General features: G+C 41.9%; 1 protein-coding gene across 1 annotated transcript in view; it reads left to right on the top strand.

Moving 5' to 3' along the window:
* Positions 1–23,824, top strand: part of RIGI (RNA sensor RIG-I) — a 38,891-nt gene that overhangs the window by 10,192 nt on the left and 4,875 nt on the right. The window contains exons 3-14 of the mRNA XM_066613277.1: positions 1,261–1,439; positions 4,436–4,586; positions 6,672–6,791; positions 9,763–9,870; positions 11,766–11,919; positions 13,577–13,835; positions 14,898–15,060; positions 16,667–16,768; positions 18,332–18,489; positions 20,556–20,691; positions 21,459–21,607; positions 22,030–22,120. Of these exons, the coding sequence (XP_066469374.1) occupies positions 1,261–1,439; positions 4,436–4,586; positions 6,672–6,791; positions 9,763–9,870; positions 11,766–11,919; positions 13,577–13,835; positions 14,898–15,060; positions 16,667–16,768; positions 18,332–18,489; positions 20,556–20,691; positions 21,459–21,607; positions 22,030–22,120 (1,770 nt within the window). The remainder of the gene's footprint in view (positions 1–1,260; positions 1,440–4,435; positions 4,587–6,671; positions 6,792–9,762; positions 9,871–11,765; positions 11,920–13,576; positions 13,836–14,897; positions 15,061–16,666; positions 16,769–18,331; positions 18,490–20,555; positions 20,692–21,458; positions 21,608–22,029; positions 22,121–23,824) is intronic.

Raw genomic sequence — 23,824 nt, 5'->3', positions numbered from 1 at the left:
TCACCCCCCTTAAGTTTTACCCCTGACTTTTCCAAGGGTCCATAGGAAATTCCATTATTTTCGGGTCAAAAGCTGCCCTTGACTTATCTGTGCGATTGACTTATAGTCAAGTATCTCCAGTATGTTCCCTAGCAAGAACCACTGCAAGTGGATCAATTTATCTCCTCCTGATGTTTTCAGAAGGCATTGGGTGTATTTCTCATTAGTTCCCAGGAAAGCCGCAACACAAATATACCAGATGGGAGGTGTCATAGGAAGAGCGGGTGAGTGACTGAGCAATGAGTCTGTCTGCAAAGCGCTCTTTGCCCGTGCAACGTAAAAAGCTTATGAATGTTGGCCATGCTCCTATTTAGCTATATTTCTTTGTTTCTCCTTTTGTAGTGGAGTGGCATCGACCTCACCTAGTTGGATAGCGCCCTGCACAGAATGTAGTCAGAAATGTTTTCCTTTTTTCTATCTGTCTTGTCTATCTGGATTGTGAGACCTTTTGGGAGCCATTAGTTATTTGATTTTCTCTGTGAACCACTTTGTGAACTTGAAAAGTGGTATTTAAATACTGTATTAATGTATGAATGGATAATATTGTTATCTGTGCACTCACTGCCTTAGAAGTCACTGGATAGTTTCTAGGTGTGGGACAGAATTGGGTGCTTTTAGGCTGAGAAAGGATAGCCATAATTTTATTATAGGTTATGACAGTGGTTTCCAAACGTTTTAGCATCAGGACCCACTTTTAAAAATGACACTCTATCAGGACCCACCTAGCCTTACAAGGCACCAAAAAAGTTTCACTTTACCAACTGCTCAAGCCTCTGTTTTTTTTTCTTTTTTACTACAGTGGGCAGGTCTGGCTTATGGTGCAGTTGTTGAGCTCCACATTCATCAAATTAGGACCATTCTGGTGGCCTTGGCATTCCCCTTCACCTAGCCTTCCATGAGAGCCAAGGCACATTCTCCTACTCATTGTGCACTCACGTGCAGCTCAGTTTCACTTTTCATAGGGCTCAATACATTTTCCTTATCAGCTTGGAGGAGGGATTTCCTTCTAAGATGTCTTTTGGGGCCTACGTTTATCAGATTTCTTGCCGCCGCCCCACGTACCTCCTTAGGCGGTGGCACTTGTAAAAAGGCAAAAAAAAAACCCCAAACCTGTTAGCCATTTGGTCAGTGTCTTGTATGCATAGTTACTGCCTAGAAAAGAATTCCATGTTTTTTCCTGGCAGTTTTTGTTGTTACACATGTCTGGTCTTGTTTCTAAAGGTTACAAGGGCCTTTATGAAGCCATTGAAAAGTGGGATTTCAAGTTGATTGAAAACCTGGAGCAGCATAGAGCGTTGTTGAAGCGTATTGAGCCTTCTTTGCGAAGCATTGATCCTGGTCAGCTACTTCCCCACTTAACTGAATGTTTCATAGACCAAGAGATGGAAGAAATTCAACAGGTATTATTATTTCAGAATTAAAGCCACCTAATAGGCAGGACTTAAAGCTGTAATATGTGTACCACCCTTTCCATATCCATGTTATAATAATCCATGTTATTGCCTGATCCTTATCTACAACATAACCATAGGAGGGTTGACAACAGCCTCTGAAAGGAACAAGTGGAGATCTTTGCAAGGGGAGCAAGATTCAAGCAGACCTTAAACACACCTTTATATATTTGTTAGAACACAGCTGGGACTAAACCCCATTTTTTGGGTATGATTACACTGAATTAATAGTGCAGCTTTTTTCCTTTCCCAATATTAAATTTTTATGTTTATCAATTTTAACAGTAATTCTACATCACCAGCACAAACACTGCAGGCCCGCCAATAAGTCGACCCCACAGATAAGTCGAGGGCAGGTTTTGAGCCAACAATCATGGAATTTTCTATGACCCTTGGATAAGTCAGGGGTTAAACTTAGGGGGGGTGTCTGACTATAGTTTTGTCTGATTTTACCCCAGGCCAGATCCTGAAATATAACCTACCACTAATTATTACCTAAGAACTGTAGCCTCTAATTTATTAAAAACATAGTGAAAGATCATAAGATACATTTTTATTCTTCTTAAATTCTGGTCTTCACCACCTTTTTGTAAACACTATCAGAGTAAGTGCACTGTAAACAACATACCAGTAAATCAGTGGTTCCCATCCTGGTATTCATGTACTCCCAGGGACACTCAACAGGTACTTGAAAAAGAATGGAATTGGCAGAAAAAGGCAAGCCGTGCTCCAGAATGCACGGCCTGGAAGGGAGGTAGCTAGTTGGCTGTGCAAGCCCCACCAATAGCTAGTTTTTGGCCATCAATTCATGTATGAACCAGTGATTGAAAACCAGCACAGTAAAAAAGCTGAAACGTAATATGGAAAGTGATCAATCACACAGAATTTCTCAGCACACTTCTGGTGCAAAACAGTGCAAAGGCAGAGTCTTCTGTTCTTCAAACAGATGAAAAGAGAAAATATGTGATGAATACATGAAGTCTGGGCTTTTATATCGAGGAGATGAGGGCTTGTCTTACTAATTACAAACATTTTGCTAATAGGAAGGGTACAATTTATGGAAATGGGCTGCCAAGGAATATTCCAGTGAAAAAAGTTGAACCATGAATCAAATCTACCTTTAAGGTGTCTGGTGTGTTAAGCCAGAAGCTCTACATACAACATACAACCCATTACACATAACTGGGAGTGTGCAATTCAGTTCACAGCAGAGAGATGCAGCTGCATATATTTGCAACCCTTTTTACTCAGAAGCAGACCCACCGCTTTCCATGGGTGTTATTCTTAAGTAATACTTAAGTAATGTTGAATTATAGCCTGGGAATTGTTGCTGCAAGTGGGAAGGGGATCCCATCCTGGTGTGGAAAAAAAATGCAAAATGCAAAACCTTTGCAAAAGGGAATCAGGTTGCAGCAGCAAAAGGGGAATAAAAGGTTAACTTTGGCTGGAATTTCCCAGGAAAGTAACTATAGCAACTAACCAGCTGCCTGCCTAAGCTTAGCAGAGAAAGGAAACTGTTCAGAGTGGAAAGGCTCTGCCCTCTGATTGACCTAGAGATAAGGTGAAGTGAGAATTGGAGCTTGATTACTTGGCAAAAATTTCACCTACTATACTGTATTCCATTTCAGATAATACAGAGGGACCTTTACAGACCTTTCTGTTGAACAGCGATCTGTAAGTCTGGAGCAGTGATTTCTCATCCCATGGCAGACTGAGAAGGTGCTAAAACTGTCAAGGCACCGTATCCGTTTTTTGACTTGACAAGGCATGCCCCACTGCTGGCTGAGGGCTTGCATCCCCCAATGGCCCTTATAACCCCCCCCCCCAAACTCCTGCGGCACACCTGCAGACCATTCACAGCACAGTGGTTGAAAATCACTGCTCTAGTGTTACCACAGAAACACTTGTTCTTGATAGATCACAGTGGTAATTTCTTACAGAAGGGCTTGGACAGGACCTCACTGATGTACCTTTAAGTCTTCAGGGACTCATTTGGTAGAAGTTGGTCACTGTGCTAGTTGGTGCCTAGATTCGATAAAGGCTTTAAAGTTTGAAACTAGAACCTTAAATTTGTCCTGATCATAAAATGGCAAGCAATATAGATGTTGTTAGTGGGTAAGATGAATTCTTGCCAACCTCTACCTGCCAGTAGATGGGCAGTGGTATTCTATAGCAGGTGTAGTTTCAGAACAGTCTTCAACTATAGTTCAGTGAGTAGTGCATTACGCTATGGGTGTTTAAAATTTTAATGTGTTTAAATTTGTTCAAACAAATGGGTTTAAATTGGGTGTTTAAAATTTTATCCTTCCTTTCCAATCAAAGAATGCTGAAGGTGGCTAATTTACATTCATAAAAAACTCAGTTTACAATCAGCAGCTCCATCAGTCAGTAGAAAAAAATAGCACAAAGACCAGACAGGAGAATTAATGATGAATGAAACAGGCAATCCAACGACTATCCAAATAGGAACTTTTTTAATTCAGGGAAAGTAGGAACTGAGGGAGTGAAATTGATTCCCTGGAGCAGATGTTGCCTCAGAGAAAGTCCTCTTATGTCCTCCTGCCAGTGTGCCTTGGAACATGGTAGGACGTGCAGGAGGTCTCACCAAATAACGTCAGTGTCTGGACAGTGTAATTTGGAGCGAGGAAAAGGTTCATATGGAATAACTCCCTCCTGCATTGGGCCCGTGTCTTCTGCCCACAAGTGCTGAGTGTATAGAGGCCTGAAGTCAGTGAGTGTTTTTTTTGGAGGTCATGATCATACTGCATTCCTGCTTGCCCTCTGACAAACTGCATAGTGTTACTGACTGTGTTTAATATATTTACTGCAGTTATTGACTGTAGAGGTTCTGAGCCTCCCCAAATTAATATTTTCTTTCCTTTTAAAGGGTTTATATTTGTTCTCCCCCCCCCCCCAAGTGCTAACCACTGTGGCTTGACTTGCAGGTTACAGCAAACAAAGGCAGAGGAGCAGGAGCACTGAAACTTCTGGATTGTCTGTGTAGATCAGATAAGGAACATTGGCCTAAAACCTTCCAGATAGCACTGGAGCAGGCTGAATTTTACAACGAAAGCAAACTGTGGGATTTGAAAGAAGGTATCGTGCAAGTGGTTATCTCAGCTCCGGCTTATGTTCTGCATTCCGTCTTTGATTTTTTTTAAAAAAGGAGAATTGGGAAATATACATAGAAGGGACAAATATACATAGAATAGACAAAAGGCATTGACAGCAGCATGGAGCTCTTTGTGGAAGAAGAGAATGAGAGTACTGATCAAATGCTTCCTAGGCCCATGTCTTCAGTACAGGTCTCAAGATTCACTTGTGCAGAAAGCAACTCCCTGTACAAGCAAATCTTAAGGCCTGGAGAGAGCAAGCCCTGGGGAAAGCTCATTTATGCATTTATAGCAAGTGGTTCTGAGAACTCCAGGCATGTATGTAGATCTCTTTGGCCCAATAGCTCTTTCATCCAGATTACTCCTTGGTAAATAGATAGTGCTGGCACAAAATGGTTTGACCCCTGAGGTGGAGAAGCCAAGTGACACCTTCCACAATTACTGAGTTTGCTGTGGTAATGTGAGGAATTGTATTTTATGTACAGGCAGGGCCCCATATCCATGGATCCAATATCCGCAGTTTCCATTATCCAAGGATCCGGGACTCCCTGCACGCCCAGTAACATGATTCAAGGTTTACCTTTGTGAAAATGCTAATGCTCTACAGCAGTTGTTCTCAAACTTCTTGGAGTTTTATTTCCAAGGTAAGTCTTTGCGGGGGAGGGGGAAAAGGCAGTGACATGATCCCCAGGAGGCTTATAGCAGCCCTGTATAGGAAGAGCATTTTCACAAAGGTAAGCCTTGAATTAATGTTACTGTGTGTACATGGTGTGTGTGTGTGTGTGGGGGGCACTGCAGATACAGGAGTTCTCTGTATCTGCAATTTCCATATCCGTGGGAGGGGGGCCAATAGAACAGATCCCCTGCAGATATGGGGGCATACCTGTATTTGCTTTTGCTTGGGAGTGTTCATACCACTTTTTCCAGGAATATTGTTGTTGTTAAGAATATACATACACTGCTTTTCAACAAGAAGCAATTTGCAAAGCAGTTTACGTATTAAAATAAATAATAAAAATAAATCATTAAAATCATTAAAATAAATCATTAAAATAAATAATAATAATAATTCAGGTATTTATATACCGCCTTTCTAGGTCCTCAGACTTTCTCCTCAGACTTTATTCAAGGCGGTTTACATAGGCAGGCTAATTTAAATCCCCGTAGGGATTTTTACAATTGAAAGAAGGCTCTTCTTTCAAGAGCTACAACAATTCAGATGTTTTGTTCTGATCTGGCCTCCATCCTCCCACGCTCAGAGCAGATGGAATAACTCGGCTCAGCTTGTCAGCTGCTTCAAGGTTGCACAGTGCCGGTGGCCTCGAACCGGCGACCTTGTGAATGTTATCTTCAGGCAAATGGAGGCTCAACCCTCTAGACCAGACCTCCTGCCCTCCAAGGTCTCCCAAGTATCCTCCAAGGTCTCACAACCTGATAAAAGTTGTGGAAGAGGCCACTGGAAAAGACGTCACGCTGGCCTGAGGAGGGACAGTTGCTCTTTCCCTGCTAAATATAAGAGGGCACCACTTGAAAAAGTTCCTATTTGCTCTGTGAGTAGGGGTTATGTATAATATTAACTGGCATTAATACTTTTTATAATGCACTCTTAAGGTCACCTTGATTGAGTTTTGGGAAAGACAGGATATACATTTTAAAAAAGTACAGAATTAATCTGCTTGTTTATGTTGAAGACCACATTATATATCCAAGCAGTTGTGTGAAGCCACTCTGTGAAGCTACATACTTTCAATGAATTCTGGATTTTTTGCATCACAACAATGAGGGCAAGAAAGTTGCTGATGTAATTAGGAAGCTGATTTCTACCCCATATCTTGAGTTTTGTACAAAACACCTGTATCTATATTCTTCATTGTTGGGATGTTGTTATTGATGCAACGTGTTAATATATTGGAAGTTTGAATACAATACAATAATGTTCTTACCTGCCAAACCCCAAATGACTTTATTTATAATGCAAATGTTAAATAAATGACTTTATTTATAATAGATGACTTTATTTGTAATGCAAATGTTCAATGTGCTTCTTTTTTTCTAATATCACATTCAGGTAATAATGACACAGATGTTGAAATGGTAGATGAGGGCAGCAATGCTGTTGATATACAATTACAATATTCAGAAGAAGCAGGATCTGACAATTTTAGTGGAAGTCCATCTTCTCTTTCAGGTAAGACTATCTGAAACGGGATCAAGATTCTGTATTTTGATTAAAAAGCAGTTGTCTATAAAGAGTAATACATATTGGTGATTTCCAAACTATGGATTGTGAACCTCAGTCATATTTCAGCACCGTAGGGTTAGATTACGGCATTCCTGTGATGGATAACCAAACTTATATTGAGGACATGGGAAAGCTAATAATGGGGAAGTTGAGGCATGCTAGAGGGACACTAGAGCTACCTGGTCCTTGTGCAGAGCTATGCCTAGCTGAAAATTTGTGAATGGGACAGATAATCAGACATGGAAAATTAATAATTCCCTAGAACTTCTGACAAGCTGGAGGAGGGTGGGGATGATGACTTAACACATCAGTGGATAGGGAACACTATCTAAAAGGGAATTGTGAATTCTGGGGAACTTTATGACAGTAAGTGTTGGAAAGAATAGGTGTGGTGGATGATGTGTGATTCCAGATTAAGTAAAAGCCTCACAGCGATTTCTAATGGTATGTATTTACATTAGATATTTAAATGTATTTAATATTTATTTCCCTCACCCCAGAGGCTTTAGTTTTACTATAGGAGGCTCAGCATACTGTAGAAAGAATTCTGAGGGTCCTAGTCATATTTTAATTCCCAGAATACTTTGAGGTAAATCCATGGCAGCCGAGCTAGTACAAGACTTATACAAGTCTTGCCTTTTTATCTGTGGATTTGGGATCAGAATCCGAGCTCCTGGATGGGAACTGGTGTTCTCTGGTCATGTCTGGGAGGCTTTCTGAGGCCTGTGGAGGCCATGCGCAGCCTCTGCAAGCCTCAGAAAGGCCTCTAGAGGGGTGCCAGAAGGGCACTTGGGGGTTTTATGTAAACCAGAGGTGCCTTTTTGGCACCTCCAGAGGCCTTCCTTAGCCCCCTAGGGTTCGTGCATGGCCTCAGAAGTCTTCCGAATGCAGCTGGAGAATGATTTTGTCCAGAGGTTGTCTTTGACCAGATCTGCAGGTTTCAGTATATGCAGGAGGTCCAGGAACAGATCCCCCACCAATACTGAGTTCCAACTGTATAAGGCATGAATAAAAAGTCTGGATTCCCCCACTGCTAAATTTTGTGCCTAGCAGTTAATCTTTTTCTTTTTCCATCCATTAAGGAGGTGAAAAGCCCTTCCCAGGGCTCCATTGTTTTTGTTTAGAATTGTGTGTCATCTCATGACTCAGCTACCATTTTTAAACACTTGAATGCATATGTTTACTCTGACTGCACCACCATCTAACCAGACCATATAATGGGTGTGGGGGCCATTTTCACTCATTGGTGTTCAAACCCAGCTCCTATCATGTGATCTCCAAGCTCAATGAACATTTAGAAGTTGTGCTTTTGGCTAACTGCTGTTGTTTGTGTGAGTTAGGATGTCCTAACTGGCGTGAATGGAGGAACTGAGGTTTTTAGTAATCCTTGGAGGACTAGGCTACAGAAGCTAAGATAAAGGCACACACTGCTACTTTAGAGAGGAAACGGCAGGGGAAGGGACATGTATTTTAGCATGTTAAAACTGCTGCTTAGAGCTGCTCCATTCTTCAACCAAGGATTTGAAATCATTTATCTTTGAGGCAAAGCCCAGAGGCCTGGAGGTGGGATATGTGCCATGTGTGTCAATCTAACATTGCGCACAAGGCTTTCTAGCTTACTCCTTGTTGGCGTCTTGCTTTTGCCCTGTATCTTCCTCCTGACATAAAATGACAGGTTTCTTGTGCTCTTAGGAGTTATGTAGAGGATTTCTGAAAATGCAACTTGACATACCAGAGTGAGAAAACACTGTTTTTCTTGCACTTTTCCCTTTTCTTTTTTTTTAAATTTTTTTTATTTTCCAAAAACTACAAACAAAAACACATAACACACAACATAGAAACCATCACTACACACACACGAAAACAAAAACAAAGGGTGCAGGAAATCATACATCACCATCGTATATCACTAAAACTAATAAATCATTACATATCTTAATCAATTTCCTCTTCTAAATTTACCTCTCAATATCACTTTTCATCCATAATTCATATATATCATATCAAATATAATATATATGCAATACAATAAATGCCCTATCATATATTTCTAAAACTTCATTTTCAACCAAGCATAAAAGGGTTTTTTCCGTTACTCAATTTGTATCGGCCTCTGTTATTGATCCAAAATTTCCAAAAGTCTGTCTATCTCCGCCACATTCATCACTTTCTCTATTAATTCATTTTTCATTGGTATTTTAAAATACTTCCAATATCTAACACACAAAATCCTCGCTACAATTAAAATCATAATAACTAGGTATACATCGTTTTCTTTATTTATAATACCTAAAATATAAAATTTGCTACTCTAGTAAGTTTCTTATTATGCTTCCAGATCTGTTCCCATTGATCTATTGTGATATTATGGTCTATATTTTGTGTCCATTTTATCATGCATTATTTTACTATTTCTTCTTACGTCTCAAAATCCAATAATCCATCTTGTAATGCATATATTTCTTTTGTTCTCAATCTTTCTTTAACATAAATGGCAACAGCTCTTTTTTTTCATCTGAAGCCACAAAAACTTCTCCTAATTTTTTATTCACCAACAATGCCCTATTCATTAGATATCACATTTCTTTTTACTAGTCTTCCTCTCTTTTTGTCTTTTTCTTGTTGCTATTGGTGAGTGCCTCTTGCTCGCTCCTCTAGGCTCTTCGCACTTTTCCCTTTTCTTGTCGGTAGATGATCTCTCAGTGTGTGTAACAGTGGAGCACTGAAATTAATGGTGAAATTCTTACGGTCGGGGAAGCGCAGTGCACACGCTAGAGTTCCCATGCCTGCGACTGAATTTGTGTTACCTTTCGCTGTGATTGATTATGGTAGTACTGAACCTATGGGTAATCCATATCGAGCAGAACTTTAAAGTGGTGGACTTTTCAAAGTGGCTTTTTGCTTACCTGTTTTCTAGAAGCCTGTCAACCATCTATTTATGTTCCAAAGAAGGCTAGAAGCTATCAGGAGGAACTTGCCAAGCCAGCGCTCAGTGGCAAACATACCATAATTTGTGCTCCTACTGGTGAGATTATAGTGCTTCTATGTCAATTTCATATTGTGTTCATACCCTGGGAAATGTCACACAAGTGAATTGAGTAACCTGAGGCTCAATCCTCTCTAGCTTTCCAAAGCTGATGCAACCATGCCAATAGGGTGTGCACTCAATGGGGGGAGGGCACGTCATGGAGGCCTCTTCAAATTGAGAGAACATATGTTTCCTTACCTTGGAGCTGTATTACATCTGCATCAGTGTTAGAAAGTTGAATAGGATTGGGCCCTTAGGGCACAATCCTAACCCTAACCAGCAGTTATGCCGGGATAGGTCGCCCTGGAGGGTCACAAACGTGCCATAAAGTACATTTGTGCCTCTGTGAGTGGGAGCCATGTCAGCGCATTCAGATGCGCTGATGCACGGACGGAGGCAGAAGCCTCTGCTGCGGCTCCCGCGCCGCTTCTTGTATCGGCATGAGCATGCTGACACAAGTGGCAAGTGTAGGCGTGGGGAGCATGGGGAGGGGGCGTAACTGGGCAGGGGAGGGCCGGATCCCAACTCCCATCACCAGGGCGAGCGGAGTGGCTTCAAGCCACTCTGCTCTCCTTGGACTTGCGCCACCTCCGGAGGTGGCGCAGGTCCGAGGAAACCCATAGGGGCGCGCAGCCCTTACCCACAGGTAAGGAGAAGAGCTTCCCCTTGCCCGTGGCTGAGCCGCTGCTCGCTGCAAACCCATGCTGGATGCAGCGCAAGCCTCCTGGCTTGCCTGCTCCAGCGTGGGTTTGGATTGCGCCGTTAATCTGATAGACTACAATTTCTTTGTAAATTTTTAATGGGCTTGCAGTTTTTCGCTATGAGAACCACCTGGAGACATGGCTGATGAGGAGTTCTGGCAGGCTAAGACTGTATTAGCAGATTTTTGCCCTCCTTTCTTTGGGGTGTCATGTTGAGTGGCATTCTGTACAGTGGAGTGATGTAATTGATCTTTCTGCATGCTGAGCAATGCTGTGATAAACTATCTGACCTGTAACTGAGTGGACAATGACATAGACAGTGCTGTGAATCAGTTTCCTATCCCTGTAAGAAAAAATACAGTATAGTAATAATGATAATGTAGCCCATTGCAAACGTTGAAAATATTTTCTTGGTTATCCTTAATGAAGCCTTATAAAAGCCAGTACTAAAGCACATAATGCAAATGGGGGAAACAGAGGCTGAGTGGCTTTCCAAAGATAACCTGGTGAGACTGAAGTGAGATGTGAAACTGGGGAACTATCCTGCTTGCCACTCGGATTCTCTTGGCCATGATGCATCTACTGGATATGGTCTTTGGTTAATAAGCAAAATGTTTCATCTTCTAAATGAGAAGACGCAGAACTTGAGAATCCCTTTAGGAAGAGTGTGGGCACAATCCTATCCTGCGCTGGAACAAGATAGCCAGGAGGATTGTGCTGTGTCCAGCGCAGGATAGTGGCCATAAGCAGCTCAGCCAGAGGCAAGGAGAAACATTTCCCTTTACCTCCGGGTAAGACCTGCTGGCCCCTATGGGTCTCCTTGGAGTTGGCACAAGTCCAAGGAGAATGGAGCGGCTTGAATCTGCTCTGTTCTCCCTGGGAACGGAGGCTGGGATCCGGCATAACATAATCTGGAGGTTGGGATCCGGTGGCCACCTCCCAACCAGGAACGCCTCCTCCCCGCCTCCCCCCGCCTACCTCACAGCCTTGCGTCAGCACATCCAAGCCGTGCGCCGATGCGGCTTCCTCCTGAGGAGGCACAAACGTACCTTTTGGCATGTTTTGCAACCCTCCTGGGCCAGCGCAAGGGACTTGTGTCGGCCCTTGGGTGCCTTTGGATTGTGCCCTAAGACTCTCTTATTTTTACAGATGTATTCAGCCAGTTCATTCTTATGTACTCCATCTTCACAGGATCTGGGAAGACCTTTGTGTCAGTTATTATATGTGACCACCACTTCCGCAACATGCGTGCTGGACAGAAAGGAAAGGTTGTCTTCTTGGCAACTAAAGTTCCAGTATATGAACAGCAGAAAAAAGTATTTCAGGAATATTTCAAGAACAGCAGGTATGGTTTGTGTTCTGCCTTGTGGTTCTTGGGTCACTTCTTTGTTCTCAAGCAGTAGTGTTTACCTATGGTAATCCTGTGTAGATCCTGTGTAGAAAGATGCTCTCTGTTAAGGCATTACAGCTATGTGCATAGTTGCTTGGGTTTCCATTGAAATTCAACTGACTTTTGAGTAACATGCTTATGATTAGATTGAAATAATAAAAAAAAAAATCATCTTTTACATGTTTAAAAATAATCTTACCAAAAATGGTTAATCCCGTTTTTTAAGAAATGACCAAAAGCTGACCTTGAGTGTGTCCAGGTTTATCTTTGAATAATCTCAGTTCACTTTGCACTTGTCTATTAGTTTTGCCTAGTTTCAGCCCTGCGTTAATTTGTGTGGGCTGGTTCACCATGTAGATAAATTGCTTGCTTTCTCTACTAATGTGCATTTGATGACTGGCAGCCAGATATATCTGACTGTGATCTGAGGATTTTTATCTTTTATCTCTTGGGGTACAGTGTCTCTGAGTTAGATTTGTAATAATCTAATCACATATGCATGTCATTTTTGATGTTGCAGGCATTGTGATGTAGGTGTATGTACCTGTCCTGAGTGAACTCTTGTCACCCGAGAGAGAGAGAGAGAGAGAGAGAGAGAGAGAGCATACCAAAAACTTGTGAAGACTCTTGCTGATTCCATAAATGTCTGCATTGGGCCCTTGTTTTGCCTTTCATGCTGTCTAGTTCTTTTGTATTGCTAACAGAGTTATAAGCAATTTGTTTTAAATTTCTCAAGACTTTGTTTTATGCCATATGTGCCTCTTTCAAATGTGCTGAGCTACCTTTTAATGATCCTTCCTTCACAGGTGATTCAGATGTTAATACAACAAGCACACTAGGCATCACTGATCGCTGTGAACTGGAGAGTTTTGCTTTTCTGTATAAGATTAGGTAGAACCTCCATGCCAACCCTGAAAAATGTGTCTGCCTTTCAAAAAAAATAAAATATAGTCTAAAATTTTTTTTAAAAAAATTTAAGATGTAAAACAGACAACTGATACCAGAAGCAGAGATTCTATTGTTTCTGGGATAGGAAACATTTAAGCCACATGGCTCTCTGCTTCTTCTCAGGCTTTGTGAGAATTTCTCTCCTCCACTAAACGCCTGCTACCTCTCAGTATTTCATACATCCCACTTTTCTTTTGAGATAGATGAACTAATTCATCCTACTCCTGGAGGGTGATACTACTTAATAAACAAATACAACTAGAATAGGCATGTACGTATATCCCTTCAAATAATTTAATTTTGTGCAGCTGTGCAATTTTGGTTTTATTTTTTATCAGAGTTTTAGGCGTCATTAAGAATATTTATATGCTGCTTTTCAACGAGAAGTAGTTTACAAAGTGGTTAACATAGCGAATACATCAGTAAATGGTTCCCTGTCCTCAAAGGGCTTATAGTCTAAAAAGTGTTGAACAAGAGATACGAGCAGCAGCCACTGGAAAGGATGCCATGCTGGGGTGAAGCAGCACAGTTGCTGTCCCCTTGCTATATAGAAGAGGATGCCACTTTAAAAGGATGCCTCTTTACCCGGTTATCAGAGATATCTAATGAAATGGCTATCATGAATTGCTAACCTTATGACCAATGCCTGTCTTTTCTCTCCAAGCTACACTGTTGCAGGCATATGTGGAGGAACAGCTGCAGATGCCCCCGTAGCCATGATGATTGAGGGAAGTGATATCATTGTCATGACGCCTCAGGTTCTTGTGAATTGCCTCAATGATCAAACGCTTAGTTCCCTTTCATTGTTCACACTGATGATTTTTGATGAGTGCCACAATACTACTGGGAATCATCCTTACAATGTGTTAATGTCCAAGTACTTGAACCTTAAATTTGACCATCCTGCAGAGCCGTTGCCTCAGGTAAGGTGCAACTCAGTTATGGAGAGGGTTGAGGGTGTATGTGTTCCACTGAGAGCTTTTTCATGTGTTGTAAGATGTTCTGAAAACAAAGGTTGGTGAGAGAGAGACCCCCTTTGTAGGTTAAGTGCACACATACAGTACTGTGTACATTACCTTCTTCTGAAAGACATTGAAGCGGTGCCCCCAACCACCGGGAATCTTGTTCCTCTCCCTTTGTGGCTTCTGAGAGTTCAACAGACTTTGCTCGAACACTTTCAAGCATATCTTTGAAGGTATTGTCACCAAAGTGTATTGTTACAATATGCAATACTCTAAATATCCTCAGATCAGGACAGTCCCTCCCCCCCCCCCCATAAATCTATCTGCTCATTAAGGTTAAGTAGGGAGGATCTTCTCTGTGGTAGTCCCTTAGTCCTGCCTCAGGAGTTCTGTTAGACCTCCAGTCTTTCTGCTAAAAATACCTTATAATAAGGAAAAACTTGTTCTATTTTTTCATTTAAATGTATGCAAAACAAGATTCCCCCAAAATGGAAAATAGTGGGCCCTCATTTGCAGTTTTGGCATCCACTGATTTCAGTATCTGCGGATGCTGAGCCTGCAACTGGAGGACCTCAGAAGACCTCATGTATGTGACCAGACATCAGTTCCGGTCGTATCTGGAGGTCCCTGAGGCCTTCCAGCCGTGAATTTAATTATCCATGGAATTTGGTATTTGTGGGAGGTCCTGGAACAGAGGGCCCATTGTATTATCCTCCAAAGCCATTTGGTGTCTTAAATCACCCTTGGAATCATGGAATGCATACAGTATATTTGCAGTTATACCTTTGTTAAGTCGGTAACCTAAAGTCTGACTTTCGTGAAGAAGAAAAAAATGATAGCTGAAACTTCAGAGAAAGGGCCTGGTATATAGGAATACCTAATTCTCATGAGCTCCCCTTTGATTATCACCTTAATTGTAAGAGAATGGTGACAGTAAAGAATCATAATGGAGAAAGTTACAGCTGCCTTATAAATGGTGGTGATCTAATCAGCATACAATAAATAATGTGAATGCCTGCTCAGATAATAGGACTGACGGCCTCTCTTGGCGTTGGCAATGCCAAAAATCATCACGAGACTGTGGACCACATCTGCATGCTCTGTGCTTCGCTCAATGCTGAATGCATCTCAACGGTCAGAAAGAATTTACAGGACCTGGAGGAAGTTATCTGCAAGCCCCAGAAAAGTAAATATATTTGTTGGTTTGTGTGATCTGCATGAAAGCACATCCCCAACTCTTCTGTCCCTGATTGCTACCTGCCTGTCCTGTAATCAGGATTGGACACAGTGCAGGTGTGGACCTTGCATCATCCCCATGTTATGCATGTGTGTCTCAAGGTGGATCATTCTCCTGCCATGCTATGTCTCCTCATACAGGAACACTGGTGGGGTTTGACTCTGGTTGTGGTTGTTGTTGGAGAAATGCTCTGTCATCATCTTCAAGATTAACACATGGGGCAGTAGTCTTATTTGTGGCAGTCTGCATTTGCCATGGCATAGAACGATCTTGGGGTTATGAAGATAGTGGTGCCGTCCAACTAACTCCACAATGCTTTACCATGGACCTGGTTCCATTGTCTGTCATTTGAGAACCCATTTGGTAAGAACCTAAGAACTGTTCTGCAGAATTAGATCAAAGGTCCATCTAGTCCAACATCCTCTTTCCTACTGTAGCCAACCAGATGCTTTTAGGAAGCGCACAAGTAGGTCATAACGACAGCCAGTGGCATAGCTAAGGGGGTGCAGGGGGTAGCAGTTGCACCGGGCATCAAGCTTTAGGGGGGCAACAAGATGAGCTTGACACTAGTGACCAAAATTGTGAAAATCTTGGTATGTATGAATAATACAATCATGCTATATATCATTGGAAAAGTATTTTAATGCAGAAGGCAGTGCAACAAACAGCACTGGAATATCTGTATTCTGTCAAAAGTTATGACCAATTAACTAGAAAATGAAAACACAACTGCCTTGTGGAACAAAAAGTGGATTTGCTTAACTCCAAACTGACCTATGAGACTGATTGTTCTGAGTGCCAATGAGATGTTGCTATGATTCAGCATGGAACCAATAACTTTTTATTTATTTAATTTGATTTTGTCATGGGGGGGCTACAAAAACTTCTTTGACCTCAAGTAGCAGATATATGCCTTAGTTATGCCACTGACTGGGGGGGGGGTCAGCAGAGCAAGTGGGTGGTGAGCTGCTGGGGGGAGGAGGTAGATTCCTCCCAATTTTCATTTTTTAAAAAGGCCTGGCGTGATGTCACTTTCTGGTTGTGACATCACTTCTGGGGCAACATTTTGATCTTGGCACCAGGCTACACAATTATTAGCTATGCCACTGACGACAGCAGCCATCTCTTTCCTCTAGTAACTTGTACCCAGAGGTAGCAGTACCACTTTGCCCAAGGCCATAAGATGATCTATTCATGATAGCAGGTTCACAAACCATGCTACCATGTCATCAGTACTCTGGTATCTGAGAAACATGCCATCTGACACTTGCTTGTACTGTGTCCTCAGTGGGACTGCTATGTATAAGGAGGTATGCCAGTTAATGATGGCTTCCCTACAAATATTAAACCTTCATGACAGCAAAGGGAATTGCGATTACGTTTCAGTACAATTGGAGCTCTTTTCACTTTTTTAAAAACCTCCTTAAAGAGAGTATTAGTAATCTTCATTGGGAGGTTCACATTATAATTGAGCCCGCTGTTGGTAATAGATACTAATTAATGAGTTCTGAGTAATAGCATACTAATGACTATTTTTTTCTGTATCTTACTCTAGTTATTAGACTTGTTGAGAAACGTCCCAAAAGTCGCTTTGTGGACATAATTTTGCACATGATGGCTGAGACAGAACGCCTCGCAAGAAATCTTAATGCTATAGGTGAGATCACAGAGCGTGTAGTCAGGGACAAGAAGACCTGGTGACATTCTTATGCTGTACCTGTTTGAAGTAGTCTTTGCTTTGTTCTTCCAACAATGAATACCCTTCCATCTCTCTTTTGTGTTCATATCACATTACCTACCTATTGTTTAGTTTTTGCTCATCCTTCCTCCTCCTCCTTTCTTCATTTCCCATCCCCTTTAATGCCTACTTAGTCCTAACTTTTTATTTTTTGACCATTTTAGATCCTATGCAGGATTGGGCTTAAAACTATCATACAGGTCATGCCTCGTTGTCTACTAATTTGACTTACCACTGATACCAGGGTCCACCTTTATGCTTTGTATCAAGGAAAAAACTCCAAAATCCAGTTTCCTTCCTTCACATTGTTAAGCCGCACTGATTGCAAGTTTATCGGGTTTAAAGTTAGCTTTAAAGACCCACCTCTGGGTTTCTTGCTCATTCATTCAATTAGATTCTATTGTTCATCCTGTCTACCGGCTGAATGCAGTATACTGTCTATACCAATGCATTCTGGGGTGACAACGGAGGAGCAAGAAACATGGAAGTGGGTCTTGAAAGTTATTTTTCCAGTGATTTGGTATCCACTGATCTTTTAATCTACAGAGGGTTCTGGAACGGAACCCCAGTGGATAACGAGGCATGACCTGTACTAGGAATCTTGATGGCCCCAATAGCTATAGAGATGGATGCACGATGTCCTGGTTATGAGACCTGTTACAGGACAGGGACATGACCTGATGAGAACCACATTAAGCTTCTCCTGTAAACAATCCACTTGTTCAGATCCATCAGACAACTGCTTGCTTATATTATCTACATTGGCTTTAGATCAGTAGCTGCCAAATCCTGGCCCATGGGCTGGATCTGGCATCTCAAGATTACTGTCTGGGCAAGGCTGTGTTGGAGGTTTCTCATTCCACACCACAGCCTCCCATTTTTGCTGTCGATCTTCACAGAAACTCACACGGGGCAGTCACTTTCACCCAGAAATCAGGGCACAGAGCCTGCTGGGGCGATGGGCAGTAGAAGCAGCTGCCTGGTGTGAGTATCTGCAAAGGTTGGCAGCAAAAAGTGGAGACTGCAGTGCAGAACGAAAAGCCTCCTCTACCGCTGCACCCAGATGGTAATATTGCAACATAGTGGTATGCGGTTTGGAGGCCACTGCTCTAGATGCCCAAGTTGGTGTGCCAGGTACTGCCCCCTTCTATTAGATGATGTAACATCCTCCTCCTTCATATTTCCTGTTCTCCTTTGTTCCTCCTCCAAGGAGTGGGAAGAAGAAGAGAAGAAGCAGTGGATGGGTGGAGCTTGGTAAACCTGTATTACGAAATTGCTAGACATAAAACAATAGACCCCCCCAACAACAAAACCCCAGTGAAACTTATGGATGAAGTTAACATGTTAAGCAAAAACAATATATAGAAATTATTTAGAAAATGAATTTCATACATTGACCTCATTGTTGTGTGTCCCTCTTCTCAGTTTTGGTGATGGTATATCCAACTGTAGGCCTGGTTTTTCCTTCTCCTTCCCCATTAGATGATTTTTGCTCCACAACTAGCAAGAATTATGGAACACAAATGTATGAACAGTGGATTGTTGGTGTCCAGAAGAAGTGCCGAGTACTGAAGCTGCCAGATAAGGAGGAAGAAAGCAGGATCTGCAGGGCTCTGTTTATTTGCACAGAACACCTCCGGGTGAGTATTTGCTCTTTCCTCAGAAAACAGCCACGTTTTCTGCATTATGATTCTGACAGTGAGGAGGGAAGTACTTGTGTTTTGTTTGCCTTATTATTTTGAGTTGACTATGGAGTTCCATAAGTCACATGTTGAACTCAGTGTTTCAAGTTCCAGGGTGAGAGCCAGGGTGGTGTAGTGGTTTGGGAGGTGGACTCAGACCTGGAAGATCCGAGTTCAAATCCCCCCTCAGCCACGAAGCATCCTGGGTGACCTTGGGCCAGTCACTTTCTCTCAGCCTCGCCTACCTCACAGGGTTGTTGTGAGGAAAAAAGGAGGGGAGCAGCCTTGTACACCGCCCTGAGCACTTTGGAAGAAAGGCGGTATAAAAATGTGATAAATAAATAAAAAAAAATAAAGTTCATTTCAGTAACAATTCCATGTCTTCATCTTGTGTGGATTGGCGGAACCAAGAGTCAGCATACATGATACAGCCATCCTCGGAAGCCATTTTAAGCTATTTGCTCTGACAACTGCCACTCTGTACCGGGAACTGTAACTCGTGCACACACTTGTGATGTGGATTGGGGAATACCTTTGCAAGGAGTAGAGGCAGTGGTATGCAATGGGCTGCAGAAAATTACCAAATTCTTGTGGTAAGCTGTTATGCACTAATTGCTTCCTACAAAGAGCTCTTTAAAGTATGCCTGATTTCGTAGCCCATTTTCTATGCATCAGTCTTAAGAACACCTCTCTAGATACTTTCAGTTGGTCCTGGAAGGCACCAATAACCCCCATTTAATGGGGGTTAACCATTAAATGTCATTAATTAACCATTAACCATTAATTGCGTGTTTGCGTTTGATTCATGTCATGTTTTCATAATGGAAGTGTAGTTGTCCTTTTTCTTTAATAATATATTAAATTCTGAATCCTAAAGTCCTATAATCCTAAATTCCCCCCCCCTAAATTTCCTAAATCCTAAATTTTAAAGAACTCTTAAAATTATTCTTATGCCTAGAAATATACAGGTGCAACCTTGTATCTGCAGATATGGGGGACGCCCCACTCCCACCTTCTGAAGTTGAGGGTAGCATGTCCACCTAAGGCCTCTGCTGGGTTCAGAGTGACTTAAAATAGCAAAAAACACTACTTCCAGTTTCTCTGTGGAAAGCGGAAGTGATGTTTTTCATGCTTTATAAGGCATAGGGAGGTCCAGGGAAGCCGTCCAGAGTTTTCCCAGGCCTCCCTATGCCTTATAAGACATTAAAAACATCACTTCTGGTTTCCATTGAGAAACCAGAAGTAGGGCTTTTTGCTATTTTAAGTCATTCTGAGCATGGCAGAGGCCGCGGGCAGATGTGCGTGGCCTCTGTCGGGCTCAGAAGACCCTCTGGAGGCAAGGGGAACACAGCATCTCTGGGTATGGGGGTTGGGGGAACCACCCTGCACCTCCAGATAAGTTAATTTGCGGAGACGGGATTTGCGATTACGGTGCCCCCCCCCCTTTATATAGAAGGGAAAAGAGGCATGAGCAGAAGTATGGAGCTCCTTGTGAGAAGAAGAGAGCATGTCCTGACTGAATTTTTCCTGTGCCCATTCAAGAGCTGGATAGGCGCAGAGATCAGTGTGCGCAAGGAGTGTTTTTGTTGTTGTTTTTTCTTGAGAGCTGGGGAATGCTCAGTGGTTGCCTTGTTTGGGACTCAGAGATTGTGGTTCCCTTGTTTGGGGCTAGTGATTTGATTTTTCTCTGTAAACTCCTTTGTGAAGTTTCCATTGAAAAGTGGTATATAAACACTGTGAATAGTAACAACTCCTAGAATAGATCTCTGTCTGGCCATCTGTTCTTTCATCCAGACTAGTACTTCTGCTTGACTAGTGGGTAGTGTCAACCCAAGATGTTTTGGTTCCTGTGGTAGAACATCAAAAATGGCTCCTTACAGAATAATGGGAGTTTAGTTTGGCTGGGTGAAGAACTTTGTGACATTTATTTGCCTCTCCTTGAAACTATTTATGCTGCTTTGCTGTAAGCAACCTAAGCACGTGATGTGTAGAAAAAACATATTTGAAATTCTCTTTCTACTCAGAAATACAATGATGCCCTCATTATTAATGAAGATGCCCGTACCCAAGATGCGCTGGCTTATCTGAAAGAATTCTTTGATGATATCAGAAGTGGAGGGTTCGATGAAGTAGAACAGCAGCTGGCATCCAACTTTGAAGGTACTTCATAGAAGAACAGCCATATCCAACTAGTTACTCCAGAAAGGACCTGTGAACCATTTGTAGCCCTGTGGCAGGATAAAATTAAGCAGGTGGTTTTCTCTGTTTCATGGCCATAGGTCAGCTTTCTAGTTGTGCCCTTGTTATGCAGTTGATAAAGGGGCAATCATCTGTCCTATTGGAAACATGTTTTCACTCTTTTAATTATTGTGGTGAAACATCCGTCCCTGTTTTCTGACAGTACTTAATCTGTCATGAGATACTCATGTTAATGCTATATATAAAGTAAGCAGAGCAACAGTTTTTTGTATGGCAATTGACTTCTGTAGTGGGGGCACACTGTAACTCAGAGATAATAAAATGAAAATAATGGATCCAGCAAGTAAGTGTGCAGAGGATTTTAACCTGTGTATACATATAGTCTTGGTGCCGATATATCAGATATCACTAATCAGGTGAGGGATCGTGTTTGATCCCATGCCTGTTTACTCAGCAGTGAGACATTGAATCATATGCAGGGGACAACAGCAACTGCAAGAGAGATGCAAAAGCTGGTTTGGTCTTTATGCGTGCTGCCTTGAGCCACAGAGAAAGGGAAGATACAAAAGAAAAATATTTTGTTGCAGGTCTTTCCATTGGGTTTTTTCTTGTGTGTGTTTTTTTTAAGTGAAGTAGTTTAAAAGCATAAAATAAACTGTAATAAATAGTTATGTAGTGCACATTTCAGTTCTTTTGATGTCCATGCAAACCTTTTTTTCCCCCCACAGCTAAGTTGTCAGAGCTAAATGCAACTTCTGAAGATGAATTCAATGAAAATCCTAAATTAGAAGAAATTACTTACATCCTGGGGGAAGAATATCGCTTCAATCCCCAGACCCGTACACTTCTCTTTGTTAAGACAAGAGCACTAGTGGGGGTAAGAAACTCTTTTCTGGGAGGTCAGATGAGGCAGTTCTTTGAATCGTTATCAGTGGTCTGGGTTAAAACATAACTAAACAACATTACATTTCCTTAGTCTTGAGGATGATTGCTGAGCTCTTTGTATAAAGCCATAACAGCATCTGCCAAAGTCAGTGTCAGCAGTAATCTGGCACTTGTCAAAATGAAACTGTCTAGTTAGTAAGCAGAATTGCCATAGGTTCTTGCAGAATAAGTATCCAGTCATTTGTCTTGGTTATATCAGTCTTGGACAACGTTAGAAGGAAAGAAATCTCAAACTAATATTTTAACTAAATTTGAATCACATCATAGATCCAAAAGGGCTAGGCATCACAGGAAACATGCAGGTTGAAGTTTGGAGCTCTCTTGTCACAGAGTTTTGCAAATAACCTTTTCCAGGCCTTGAAAAACTGGATTGAAGAAAACCCCCGACTCAGACACCTAAAACCAGATGTACTGATGGGACGTGGGAAAAGAAATCAAAACACAGGTGGGGGAATTTGTATTATACTATAAAGGATAGAATAATTTTTACAATCAGCAGGATGCTTAGAAGGGAAGGCAGAAGGTGGACACTTAGAAGGGGTTGCAGGAGAGGAGATGTAGGGATGCACCACAATGCAGGAGAGCATCTGTGTTAAATCACACATGATTTGACTGTGAAGAAGAGGAATTTAGTGGCACATGCAACTCTGGGTATCTCAAATCTAATTTATAGAGAAATGTGTAGTTGTGAATGTGATGTGAATAGTTTGGGGAGGAGGCTCACCGCACAGTAAGCTTTTGAGGTGCTGGGTGGTCGTGGGGGGCTTCCCATATCCCTGGATAAGTGGAACCACTGATACAGGATCCACAGATATGGGGGCACCCCCGCATAGTGCAAATGGGGCCTGTATCAAATCAGCAATATTTCTGTATAAGCAAGTGATCCTGATCGTCCTTAGGTCAGTGTTTCCCAAACTGGGTTGAAAAACACCTGTCCTTGAACTACATTTGTAGGGAGAGTATAGCAAATGTCTGCGCACCCTTGCTGTACATAAGGTCTCTAGCAACCTTGAAAGCATAGGATCCCAATTATTATTAATTAATAATTTATTATTATTAATAAATGAAGAATTTTTTTATAGATCCCTTTTTTGTTAAGTGGGTCACGATATATTGTTTTAAATGTAGATCCCATTGCTAAAAAGTTTGGGAAGCACAACTTTAGACAGGGTTTTTCCCCAGCCCTACCTGCAGATGCTAGTGATTGAATCTGGACCTTTTGCATGGAAACCACATGCTCTCTCCCCTTCCACCAGCCCTTATAAGGGTGGGGCCATGGAAGATTGTGACTATATTTGTTTTGAATGACTCCATAGAGAGACAAATGAAGAGACCTGCAGACCCTGCAAATACAATTCTACATGCTCCTTTGGAGTTTACTAAGGGGAAATTCTCTGTTTGCTGGTCTGAAGGCCAGTTTCTTCTAGAACCTCATGCAAGTGACAAAGAATCTTCTTACCTCAAGGATCTTATCCTATGGGATTCTCAACCAGATTTTTTAAAATTTTCCAGTTTTAAACTGGGCTGATCTCTAACTAACACCTTCTTAATCTACATGTTATGCTTAAGGTGGATAAACGCTTTGGGTTGTATCCAAAGAAAGTGAATCCTGATTAAGCACCATTGGAATAAATGGGGCAAGCTAGTAATTACGAACCTAAGTCCCTTTAGTTCCATTGGGATTTAGGATTAAATTTTGGGGGGGTACAACCTGACAAATACTTGCTCTCAAACCTGCATTTGATTGTGAGCCCTTTTGGGGACATACGACCATTTAGTTAGTTGATTTGTTTTCTGTAAACCACTTTGTGAACTTGTTTTGTTGAAAAGTGATTTATATCATAATATTTGCTATGGCAATGTGTGTGGGAGATGGGTACTTGCAGGGAAGAAATCACAAGTAGGGGAAGATTAACCACCTCCCCCATATTCTCCCTTACAAATGCCTCTTCTCTCCCCCACCCCGCAATTAGCATTTTGAGGCAAGCATGAGTTAGTCCTGTACCTGCCTTGTAACATATATAGGCATGCCTCTGTATTAGTGGGTGAAACTGTGAATACCAGGAGACGCCCCTCCCAATGGGAAGAGTTGGGGAAGCCCTGGCCTTCTTCATGCCTTTTAGAAGCATAGAGACGTCACTTCCAGTTT

The sequence above is a fragment of the Tiliqua scincoides genome, chromosome 2 (genome assembly GCF_035046505.1).
Source record: "Tiliqua scincoides isolate rTilSci1 chromosome 2, rTilSci1.hap2, whole genome shotgun sequence".
Taxonomy (NCBI): Eukaryota; Metazoa; Chordata; class Lepidosauria; order Squamata; family Scincidae; genus Tiliqua; species Tiliqua scincoides.
The sequence above is the reverse complement of the archived record's forward strand: the minus strand, read 5'-3'. Positions and strand labels throughout refer to the sequence as shown.